Here is a 12,516-nt window from a genome sequence, read left to right on the forward strand (position 1 = left end):
GTATTTTGTTGTGCCTCCAAAGTTTTGAAGGGTTTAGTGTTTTCAGAACCCGGAATCTTGAAAGAGTGACAGTTTGCCCTTGCGTTGTCTTTGGAAGAAAGAGTATCTCTGTAGGGAGTAGACTTCCAGGACAGGAGGGTGACTTGAGCATCATAGGAGGATTCCAAAGCTGACACATCCCCCTGGGTAATGTCAAATATGCCTTACTAGTTTAGAAGTCCGTTGAGAGTATGGGATGTATGTTTGTGGTTGTGTGTGGTTTACAAACAATGAGTTGCATGTAAGTAACAAACATGAGCAATTTAGGAGCCTCCCATCTTTGGATCTCCCTGGCTGACCATTCCCCTGAGAGGGGCTTATGAGCATCATCTCGCCCATTCCCGCCACAGATTTTCTGAAGAGCAAAACACCCATGTCACAGAAGAAACTATGTGTTGCGGAGGTTGTGAATAAAGGTCGAGAGTGAGATGGTTTGGTCTGGCCTCTTTTTAGAGCAGCGATTGATTACTGCTGTCTGTGTTGCCGTTTCTTTCAGAGCTGACCTGTCCCGGACGCAGCATAACTAACGAAGCTGCTGCAGGATGAGAAGATGGCAGCGCGGCTGCTCGCACCACCAGGCCCTGATAGTTTCAAGCCTTTCACCCCTGAGTCACTGGCAAACATCGAGAGGCGCATTGCCGAGAGCAAGCTCAAGAAACCGCCAAAGGCCGAAGGCAGTCATCGGGAAGACGATGAGGACAGCAAGCCCAAGCCGAACAGTGACCTGGAAGCGGGGAAGAGTTTGCCTTTCATCTATGGGGACATCCCGCAAGGCCTGGTTGCAGTTCCCCTGGAGGACTTTGACCCATACTATTTGACGCAGAAAGTGAGTTGGAGGAGACGGCAGTGCGGCTTCAGACACCCCTTTCCTAACAGGCTTAGGGGAGACGGGGGAGGAAGAACTGTCCCTTTGCCAGAGTTTGGATAAGTAGTTAATCCTTTGTTTCGGTTCTGGTTAATGGGGTTTGTTTTTCAGTGTCATTGCTGCTCAGGCTCATTTGTGGGCCTTGACGCTCCTTGAGTGTGTTAATAAGGCTTCAGTTTTTGGCTCCAGGCCAGATCAGAAAAAGATGAAAACAGATTCGAAAACAAAAACAAAAGAGAACATAAATGAAACGGGACTATTTAATAGAGTCCAAGAAAGATGGCATACCGAAAGATGATGTAGCCAGGTAGAATCTGTCTCCCACACCCACTCAGAATTCCATCTTTACATATAAAGATGATGTAACTGTTACAACATCAGCAAAGCCTACTGTTTTGAAGGAGATGATGGATTTGTACTCTATCGGAACTTCCTCTGTCCCTTGGTGACATTAGATCTTAGCTGCTGGGGACAGGAATAGTAGAGGGTAAACCAAACTGGGCCCGTGAGGAGACCAGGTCTTTGGCCTCGTTACTCAGTTGTCCGGCTTGAGCCAACACTCATTCTTACGTTAGAGTCAGTTCTGTTACTCTTGCCCGTAAGAAGCACAAGTGAAATAAATACTTGTCTTCATTTGGCCAAGAGTTTCAAACTCCTCTAACAAACATTTGACCCAACCGTGGGCTTCTTTCTCATGATTCTCTTTTGTAGCAAGGCAACAGGTGGAGAAGCAAAGCCCCCTGGCTAATCCGCCAGCCAACTACTTAGCCATTGCATACTGAGGACTGACGCCAAACACCGTTCTAGGGATCCCCCATTTGACAAAGGTCATTTAAAGAATTAGATTGAGAGGTGTTTCCAGATGAGGGGAGAAAAAGCTGTGTGTGATAACATATTCACAAATATAAAGCTTAACTCAACTATCTATATTAACAAAACTGCCCCATAAGCTTCCCTTAACTAAATTGTCCTTCAGGCTCATAATTTGGAAGAAATTTTAGTTTCTTGGCTTAATAACGAGACAGAAGTAAGATGAGACCAGTTGATCTCTTGACCCAGCTGTAGTTGTGAAGGCGTTTTTGGCTCAGGATGGCAAAGGCAGTTATGACGTTGTCTACACAAGATGGTCCTTCACTCACTTCTCTTGCAACTCAGGATATAAGTGCCAACAGTGGCCTGTATCCTCCACTGGGAAATATAGAAAGTTTAAGAAATGAAGCATGAAGTGATGTGAATAACAGTCAACCAGAAGTAAGAAATCCTGACTCTACCATAATGCACCATGTTTCTGATATATATTTCTCTTTTCTCATATGTGTATTGTTCAAGATGCCTCAAATAGTTTATGGGAAAAGCAAGTTATAAATAAAACAACTTCCCAAAACTAGTTCATGTCCTTTTAGCAAGATGTGTCACCTCTTTGGGCCTAAATTTTCTCATCTAGAACTGAGAAGTTGGACAGACTTTCTAAGGACTTCTTCACATCTCAAGTTCTGGAGCTGAGTAGTTTTCATAAACTTTCATTGATTTGCTCAGTTACTCTTCCCTTCTTTAAAGTCTGGCTTTGTAATGTGGGCCTTTGCCGAGTGGGGTAGATGGGTGAGGGAGGAGGCAGGCTTTAACTTTCTGGGTTAGTGAACAAGGGAACGTGGAATCTTGGGCTATTTTTAGAAGAACATTTCATCCCATTGTAAAATTTTGAAATATTTTTAGAAATGTCTTCTTACACTTTCCTATCCTTGCATCCAGTATCTTAGTAGAGGTACAAAGCAATGACAAATCACAGGGTTTAGGTTGTGCCTATTTAGGTGTGACTTTTTCAGAAAGTACTCTTAGCGCAATAAGTAGATATGTAAAGCCCTTTGGACCCTGGCCTTTCAGGCAGCCAGAACTGTTTTGCTTTTATTTGAACTGTTTATCTTTCCAACTCAAATGCAGATTCAATCTCCTTTTCTTAAACCCGACTTAATATATGAAGAATACACATCAACAGGGCCCAGTTTTCCTTTGCATGCCTTTTCCCCTGGTGTCTGCCCTATAGGTAGCCTCTTTTCTCCTAATGCCTCAGATTTCAGTGACCCTGGATTGGGAGTGAGGCCTCAGAGAGGGCAGATCTCTGGCCCTGATTGGGTGTCATTCCTTGGGTAGGAGTGTTGGTAGAGCTCCATCAGGAGACTGGTTCTTCATGATAGACAGGATGACTTCAGCCTTTGGCCTCACCACAAGGGTATATAGTTTGTGGAAAGGATAACTTTAATTGTATTTTTTTTTTTTTGGTGATCATTTTTTTTATTGTGAAATATACCGCCATGCAGAAAAGTTCATAAAACATAAATGCATAGCTTAATGATTGTTATGAAGCAAACAAACTAACACTTGTGACAAGAAAGAACATTAGTAGCACTTCGGAAGTATTAATTGTCCTTATAAGCAAGGGATGTTTTTGTTTAAGATTTTATTTTTAAGTATTCTCCATACCCAACAAGGGGCTCAAACTTACAACCCCAAGATCAAGAGTCGCGTGCTCTACCGACTGCGCCAGCCAGGCACCCCAAAGCGAGGGATTTTTTAGTTGATTAATAATGTGCTGGCTCAAGTTTATTTGCAGGTCTTCCCTGGCATTACTAATACTTCTTACTAACTAGGCCTTTCACTAGGCCAAATTAGCAAGGTCTCCTCTACAAGGAAGCACACTGGGAACTAACCCACAAATCAAAAAATCCTGAGAGTAGAAATGACTTTAAGAGGACATTCCCTTATGTTTGTGTTTCATGGGCTGCCTTAAATAATTCTTCCCAAATAGAATTTCTTTGCTAAATGATAAAAGTGGATTTCTTTCCCGTTTCCTCATAGGTCTCCTTTTCTACCTAATTAATCACTTTTATGGCTCTCATTGACACCGGTGTCTCATTTCCTTCCCTCTGTTTTAGAGGGTGAAGGAAAACTACTTCCCCATTCGTAGAGTTCTCATTTTTACCCCCTTGCGGATTTCACACTCTTCCAAGGACACGGGGACATAAACCTGTGTGTCGTATTTTTTAAGACACTCTTGTACCAGCTGGTGCTGGTTTGAGCTATCATAAGCTACTTCAGGCCCTCAACAGTGTTGTGCATGTTGCATTTCACTGACTTTCCCAGCTGGTCCCTGAAAACAGTCTAGATGATTCTCTCTTTGGGTTTCCTCAGACCTCCCAGTGTTACAACATTTTCTTTGCCTCTTGGGACTTTGTTCTAATGTCTCCTTTGTTTGGCTTTCTTGTTTTTCAACAGTTGCTTGCAAAAAATAGAATTTCGGGGATGTTTATATTTATTTATTTGATTTTTAAATAAAAATAAGTTATTTACCTACATGGTTAAAAAGTCAATTAAAGATATTTGGTAAAAAGTCTCCCCTAATCTCTCCCTCATCTGCTCACTTCTGTCTCCCTGAACAGGTGACCACTGTTTTAGTAGGATCTTCCCGAGTTTCTTTATATATGTATATTCAAAACCAAATAGGTACTCTAAGAAGCTTGAACTTGCCAAAATGTCTTTGTTCTTGTTTTTTTTCTATTTTCTTAAGACTGTTGAAGTCTTTCTTTGTTTTTGTTTTTGTTTTTGTTTTTGTTTTTGAGAGAGAGAGAGAGAGAAGCACACAAGTGAGCAGGGGAGGGGCAGGGGGAGAGAGAGCATCTTAAGCAGGCTCCACAGCCAGCACAGAGCCCGACATGGGGCTCCATGTCACGAACGTGAGCCCGAGCCGAAATCAAGAGTCGGACGCTTAACCGACTGAGCCACCCTGACGCCTCTCTCCAGTTCTTAATAATAACTTAGTGAGTTTCAAATGGCTACATCTATTCCAATAACCATCTTAAGTGGGGCAGCAAGAAAGTGTATGGATTAAGTTGAAAAAGGCCTTCAGAGTTGACTCCTACTCCTTTTCCCATTTCTTAAAATTGGTAATTGCTCTGTGTGTCCTTTTCTGTTCAGAAATATAAATGTAAACAAAAATCGAAATTATAGGATGGACTGATGTGCCTTTAAATAGGGCTCGTTCCTATTGCATTAAATTACATGTTGTTTCTCAGAGTTCAGTGTACCTTCAACTCTTCCTGTCTCTTTTCCTGCAAATTGGAGTCTACCCAGAATCATAGAAAATTAGAATATTGTAGCCTTAGATATAGGCTGGTTCATCCTCCTCCTCTTATAAATTTAATGGGGTAAAGTTCTTGTCAAAAGCCAGCACCCGTGTTGGTGGTAGAGTCAAAACTAAAACCCATGCCTCCTAACTCTCAGTTTATTACAACACGTTTCGAGTTCTCCGCTTTTCTCATGTTTTGTTCATCGATACTCCACTCCATTGGCTGAGTCCTTCTGGAGCTAGGTAGGCAAATTTAGAGACAGGAAGAAGAACCTGCTTTTTCACCCACATCCCTGATCATCCCTGTGGTTTTATAACCTTTTTTCAGGATGGGTCCTGACAGGTACAGTGCTTCTGAGGGGAAGGATGGCCTTTGTATTAGCTCCAGGATTTTACCTTCTCCAGTGAAGTTGCTAAGTCGTGCGGCGGCCCTCCACAAGCTGTTCCAGAGACTCGGTCTCAGTATCAGCACTGCTGCCACTATTCAGCTGGACATGTAATCTAAAGGCAACTCATTTAACCTCTCTGTATATGTTTACTTTTAAAGGGAAGAAGATCTCCCACCCGTCCCCAATGACAGAATGGGACAATGAAAACAGCACCTAGCTGGAAACATAAAAACTTCCATTTTAGTTCTTTCTTCGCCCCTTGTTTGCCTTTGGGTAAATCACTTAAAATCTCTGGGGCTTCAGTTTCCTTACCTATAATAAATACAAGATAAGAGTTGGGCCTATATCTCTATCCTTCTCATTGTGTTTCACACATGTGTTTGTCACTGTTATGTTTTAGCTGGAGCAGACTGCTTTCTGTTTCCCTAGTGCCCCCTGCCTCCTGGTCTCCATTCCCTCCTCTCAGAATGTGAGACTCAGAATGTGGTCTCCATTCCCTCCTCTCAGAATGTCCTTTAACTTCATGAAACTTTTGACCCTCGACCCATTCGTCCAAGGCCCTCTTCTTCCTTACAGCCTGACTTGATTCTCTCTACCAGAACTGATTCTACCTTCTGAATTCCTGTGCTACATTAAGATCTTTAGCCCTACCTTTACTGAGAAGTGGCTTTTAGATTTAATTCAGGTTAGATATAGGAGGCATCCTGTTCCCAGCAATGTTTACAATTTTCTCCTTACCCACACACACACAGGCACACGCACATGTGTGCGCATACACACACACACACACACGCGCGCGCAGTCCCATGTGCTCTTGGCAGAAAATCCTTGCTGAATCTATTTTCACACACTTTTCAACAGGTGTGCAGAGCAGAGACAGGCCGCTAAAGGAGAGTTTACGTCCATTAGGTGTGGTTTGAAATTTTGCTAATGAAGTGTTGCATTGCCTGCTCTTGCACAATAAGGCTAGATGCACCTTTCCATTCTAAATAAAAACTGCATGTTTTCAAACTTTATTTTGCTCAAAAAAACCATTTTGCAACAATATTAAAAAAAAACCAAAATGGTGTTTCTGTTATTTTATTCACCGGACCAAAGGGAGGCAAATGCTTATGCACCCGTGGGAGGCAGGCCATTCTCAGGGTGATGGGTTAATGATGTGCATGTATGGGGCTCTTTTCCACTCTCCAAGCAACATTCTCTAGAGGGGAAGGAATTTAGTTGAACATTCCCAACTCTAGGTCCTCTTTAAAACCTTAGCAGTAGGGGCGCCTGGGTGGCTCAGTCCTTTAAACATCCAACTCTTGATTTTGGCTCAGGTCATGATCTCATCATTTGTGAGTTCGAGCCCTGTGTCAGGCTCCACGCTAACAGCACAGAACCTATTTGGGATTCTCCCTAGCTCTCGCTCTCTCTGTCCGCCCCCCCCCCAAAATAAATAAATAAGGTTTATTTTATTATTTTTTTTAAAAAACCCTTAGCAATAGACCCAGTGTTGGGAAATCTTATTTCTGACCCCCTGCCCGTCTAATTCCAGGTTAACATGTATGTAACTTAACCACTCAGGGAATCAGTTTCCTTAATCCTGGAAATTAAGATTATAGTATTGCACCTATTTCGCCAGGTTGTTGTGATGATCTTGACTACCCTTTACAAAATGAAACAGCCTGTTGCTCCTACCCCGCATCAGTTTTCTCTGTAGCACTCAGCAACACCAGCCATATGTTTATTTGTTTGTTGTTCATCCTCTTGTCTGCTCATCGGCCGGAGTAAGTGCTCAATCCCTATCTGTTGAATAAATTAATCTTAGGAAACATGCCTACGAAAACACTATGTACTTTTCTGAGTGCTTTGAACATGAAAGGTGACATTATGATGTTTTCTCTAATGAAAATTTTCCCATCTACCAAAATGAATTGAACTCTATAGGGAGAAGAGGCTGATTACCAGTGTATCTTTTCCTTTCCCAAAGAATTAGTTTCCTTTAGGGGCTGAGGAAGTAGATCCTGACATTTTAGAGATTTTCAAAGGGCTGGATGACTATTGTTCAGCACCACCAGTCTTATCTCTCCTTTTGTAGAAACTCAGAATTGGAAGGAACTTTATCAAAGGTCATGGGTTGATAGCCTCCTCCTAGTGCTTGAATCTCTTCTTGGTTTGTTGGTATCAAGTGTGTATTATACAAAGGATGCCACTTCCTGAATATTCTAAGTTGTCCTGTCACATCTGCCTTTACTAAGTGTTCTTGCTTCTTTCTTGGCTGGGTGACTTGTGTCACCCTCCGTGTATTCACTGACTATAAAGGAAATGAGAGAAGCTGACATTGGAATATATACTAGTTTGGGTTGCCTCATAAAAGAACAACCCGCTTATTCAACAAATACTTCTTGAGTATTCCTATATGGGAGGCATTGCAGGGGTGGAGCAGTCTGTTCGATTCTGTTGGGGAAACAAAGATTCATGAAGTCCACTCTTCACCCTGAAGTAGCTTATAACATGGTAGTGTATAATATACTATTTTTGATAAGGGAGCCCCAGAAAGGGCCTTACTTACCTCATTGTAATTGTAGTATTTGAATCAGGCTTTGGAGTTTAGAATAGAAGGATAGACTGAAACATTGTAGGCAGAAAGAACAATATGAGCAAAGGCTCAGAGACCAGGGTGTAGGACAGTGGAGGAGAAAGCTGAGGGGTCTGATTGGGCTGGAATGTGGGGAAATGAGTGAGGAGCCTTGGGAGATGAGGCTGGGAGGGGAGAGCTGGAGCCAAATCACGGTGGACTTAGTGTGAGACCAGGAACTTTGGTCTTTACTTGACAAATAGTGGAGAACTACTGACGGTGTCAGGGACTGAGGAGATGTGATTGAAGCTGTGCTTGGGGGAGGTGAATGTGGCCGTGGTACGTACGGTGGACCAGATGGAAAGAGAACTGGGACAGAGACCAGCCGTGGGGTAGTGAGGGTCCAAAGTGTGATGGTGGAAGTGAAAAGTAAAGGGAGTGGATGAAGTCAAGAGGTGTTACAGAGATAAGTTGATAGGATTTTGTGATTGATTGTGGAGGGCTAAGGAAGAGTCTAGCATTCAGTCATTCATTTGATAATCTGATAAATTGTTATTGAGCGTTTTCTATGTGCCCAGGCTCTGCTCCATGCCCTTGGGAACAAAACAGACGATCTCTTTATGCTACTCCGGAAACTTAGTTTTTGTTGGGGAGACAGATAATAAACAGGTAAAGAAGTCCATCATTACATATAATGGTGAGTGCATTAAAGATAATACGGTCCAGGTACTTGAGAGGTTGTGGTGCTCTAACTTGGTATGGAGACTAAACTTGGAGAATCCAGAAGAATCAAAGGCTACATGCTGTCTAAATACTCGGTGTCTTAAATAGGCCTTTAGCAAGCACTAAATTATAATCTTTAAAAGGACCCATAATGCCGATCTTCTGAGTTACTTAAAAGCCAGAATTGTCACTCTGTTGAGACATTTTGCCAGTCTTCGATTTTTACATAGGCGGGGGTCCAGTACATTTCAGCATCAGTGTGAGTCACCGGGCCATCTGCAGATAGAACCTAGCATTTTCTCCAGAAAAGAGCCTCAGGTCTTCTCAAGTCCTTGCACCAGTAGCCACATTAGTGAGAAAGATACCTTTTACCTGAATTCTGGAATGTGTGGTGTGTTATTAGCTAATCACCTTAGTCATAAAATTCCACGTGATTGATTGATTCCACTATCAGAAGGATTAGTCTCTGATAGTTTTGTCCAGGGTGTGAAACATTTTTGTTTTAATAAAAATTGACCCGTCGAATGACTTATTTAGTAATGACCATTGAAATGTTGGAGGATGTCTCAAAATCAAGGTGATATCGATCATCTTCTGATGATAATTAACCATATTTTAAATCCTTTCTTCGTCAGAGAGTAAGCCCGTAAAGTCCTTATACAGAGGAACGCTTCTCTTACTCATTGCTTCCAAATTCATATGAGTTGTAAATTCTTTACATATTGTTCGTTACATATAACCCTGTTTGACACCATTCAAGATTAGGATTGCCCCCTTATAGGACAATTTCTGCCACCTCTGAATCTAGCAGTAGAATGTTCCATATAAGCTCTGGAGAGGCACTCCTGTTCCAGAGACTTTGTTGGGGCTACAGACTTTGGCCTATGGATTCAAGTTTAAATAAAAGATTCCCCCAATTTCAGAGGATGAAATCTCCTGTCTGCTGTTCAGGGTCAGTCCCCATCCAGGGGACTTTCTCTAGAACTTTCTCTAGAACTTCCCTCTCTCAGTTTTCCTCTCACTGTTCTGTGCTGTGACACTGTTCTGTCAGTCTTTCCCTTTTCACACATGCTCCTTCCCCTCAGCTTTAAACACTGTCAAAGCCTCTCGCACTGTAATGAGCCCTTACTTGACCCCACATCCCCAGCTAGTCTAACCACTCTTCTCCTGCCATTGAAACTTTCAAAGAGTAGCCTTTACTCAGCATCACCACCTACAAACCTCCCACCTGCTTCTTCACCCGCATCCTCCCTCTCTGCTGGCATTCTCAAGATAAGATCCTCTGTGATGTCAAATTGCCAAATTTATCGGATGTTGTTTCACTTCTTATCCCACCGGAGCTCTGTGCTGTGTTGGATACTGTTGATTGCTCCCCAATTCTTGCAGCTCTTTTCTTTACTTCCTGCATTCCTGGCTGCATTCTCCTTATATCTCAGACTACTCCTTCTCTCCCATTTCCCCCTCCTCTCCCTTAAACGTTGGTGTTCTCCCGGGTTCCGTACCTGGCCCATGTTCCTGGCACACTCTCCCTGGGTGATGTCACCTATACTCTCAGTACTCCTGAAACTGTATTTCCAGCCTAGAACGCGCCTTAATATTCAACACCTTGCCAGGCATCTCTCTCTGGATTTCCTGCAGGTAACTCAGTGTGTTCAAAATTGAACTCCTTTCTCCCCTTAAACCCGCTGCTTTCATCTGCTATTTTAGTGGATGACACCAGCTAAATTCTGGATATCATTATTGATTCCCCAATTTTCTGCAGTCCTTAAGGGTGACCAGTGTTAGGGAGCTGTCAGTAGAATGTTGCATATTTTTGTAAGTAAGAAAACATCGTGGCTCAGAAATCGTAATTGTTCACATTTCCTCAGCTGGTGTGTGGCAGAGCCAGATTTAAGTTCCAGGGATGTAGGATTTAATATTCACGGTCTTTCTACCATACCATGCTGTCTCTATGGAGTATATTACAGACTGAGTTTTTGTTTTCTACTATCATTTTGAAATAATTTTCTGTCATTTTACATTGCCACAATATGAAGCTAGTATGTGGCGTTTTGGGCGTTTTTTTAAGTGTATTTGTTTACTTCATGCTATATCTTTAGCATTGTATCTAAAGACATAGAAAAGATGAGAAGACTTTTCAAACTAAAACAATTCTTACGGGAGGATGAGCTAAAGGGTGGAAAAGGTCAATTAGGCACCTAGCAGAAAGTTGTGTAAAGTTATAGGTTTGTTGTATAGTTAGTATGGTATCCTTTCCTCAAGTCTAAGAGATTCATTCATATGCTCAGTAAACACATGTGAGCTCTCTACCTTATGCCAGATGGGCATCGTATTCTGCACTCTGTTTGCTGAGCTGAGAAACAGTGGTTGGAAGCTATAGCCCTGCCTTTAAGGATCTCAGGGTCCAGCGAGAGAGATGTGTAAACAAAAGCGACAGTACCATATTAACTACTCTAACAGGAGTAGGTGCGGAGTGGAGACACATAGGAAGGAAGGATAATTCTGTTTGAGACAGTGGAATGGGGCCATCTTCAGAGAGGAGGTGATAGTTAAGCTGGACCTTAACGTATACCATATAAAATATGGTTTTAAAAAATCCACCTGTTGGAAAAGAGAAGAAAGAGTAAGTTTGGGTATAAAGACCGGTGCCTGAAAAGGCAGAGAGGCATAGGAAAGGCTGAATTGTTTCACACCGTGAGTTTACTTGTGACTAGAGCACTACTTTGGCTATGACAGGAGCCAAAGGTGGAAAGGCAGGTTGGATCCCAGTGTGTGCATACTAGGCAGCTTTTATTTTCTCCTCCTTCCAGAGTTCCTAGGTTTGACATAAGCTCTGGGGCCTGTTTTGAACCAGTGCAACCATACAAGTGTCTCCTAGTGACTCTGGAGAATTGCTCTACCTTGTCCTACTGGCTTCTGCCAAGTGTGTGAATACCAACTAATGTGAAAGTCCTTAGACTCTCCTTTTTTTTTCTTTAATGTTTTTTTATTTTTGAGAGAGAGCAAGACAGAGTGGGAGCAGGATAGGGCAGAGAGAGAGGGAGACACAGAATCCGAAGCAGGCTCTGGGCTGACAGCCCAGAGCCTGGCATGGGGCTCGAACCCACGAAGCATGAGATCGTGACCTGAGCTGAGACCGGACGCTTAACCGACTGAGCCACCCAGGCACCCCTCTCCTTTTTTTTTAAAGTTTATGTATTTACTTGAGGGAGAACGTGCATGTGCATGCACACACTAGCATGGGGAAGGAGCAGAGGGAGAGGTAGAGAGAAAATCTCAAGGAGGCTCTGCGCTGACGGTGCGGAGCTCAGAGTGGGGCTCGAACTTGTGAACTGTGAGATCACGACCTGAGCCAGAATCAAGAGTCAGATGCTTAGCTGACGGAGCCCCCCAGGCGCCCCATGCCCTTCAAGTCTCCTGACGGCCAGCCCGTGTTTGTAGCCAAGGAGCAGGAGTGGCAGTGGCAGCATCATAGTCACGTTTATTGTGTGTTTATTCTGTGCCGGGTACTGTAGTAAGTACTCTTTGTGACTCTGTATTTCATTCTCACAACCTGATAAAGTAGCTAGTGTCGGTCATTATCCCTGTTTTATCAGTGAGAAACCTGAGTCTTAGCAACCTAAATAAGTTGACAAAGGCCCTGACAGCTAATAAGCAACAGAGCTAGGTCTTGAATCCAGGTCTTTGTTGTATCAAAGCCTCTATAGAAACCTCTCTGCTGCTTTCTAAGAAAGAAGAGAGCGAGAATATAGAATATTCTGGAATACGAATACAGTGACTAGAGGGGTTAATACACTTTACATAATAAGCATGCATTTTG

At 42.8% G+C, this 12,516-nt stretch overlaps 1 protein-coding gene across 3 annotated transcripts in view; it reads left to right on the top strand.

The window, feature by feature from the left end:
- Window positions 1-540: 540 nt before the first annotated feature.
- The window catches only part of SCN8A (sodium voltage-gated channel alpha subunit 8), a 118,378-nt gene continuing 106,402 nt past the window's right edge, over window positions 541-12,516 (top strand). For all 3 annotated transcript variants that reach the window (XM_047066041.1, XM_047066043.1, XM_047066042.1), the window contains exon 1: window positions 541-865. In XM_047066041.1, coding sequence (XP_046921997.1) covers window positions 590-865 — 276 coding nt within the window. In that variant the 5' untranslated portion in view covers window positions 541-589. The remainder of the gene's footprint in view (window positions 866-12,516) is intronic.

The sequence above is a fragment of the Lynx rufus genome, unplaced genomic scaffold, assembly GCF_022079265.1.
Source record: "Lynx rufus isolate CCGP_SWC_20201006 ecotype Redwood Valley unplaced genomic scaffold, mLynRuf1.p SCAF_7, whole genome shotgun sequence".
NCBI lineage: Eukaryota > Metazoa > Chordata > Mammalia > Carnivora > Felidae > Lynx > Lynx rufus.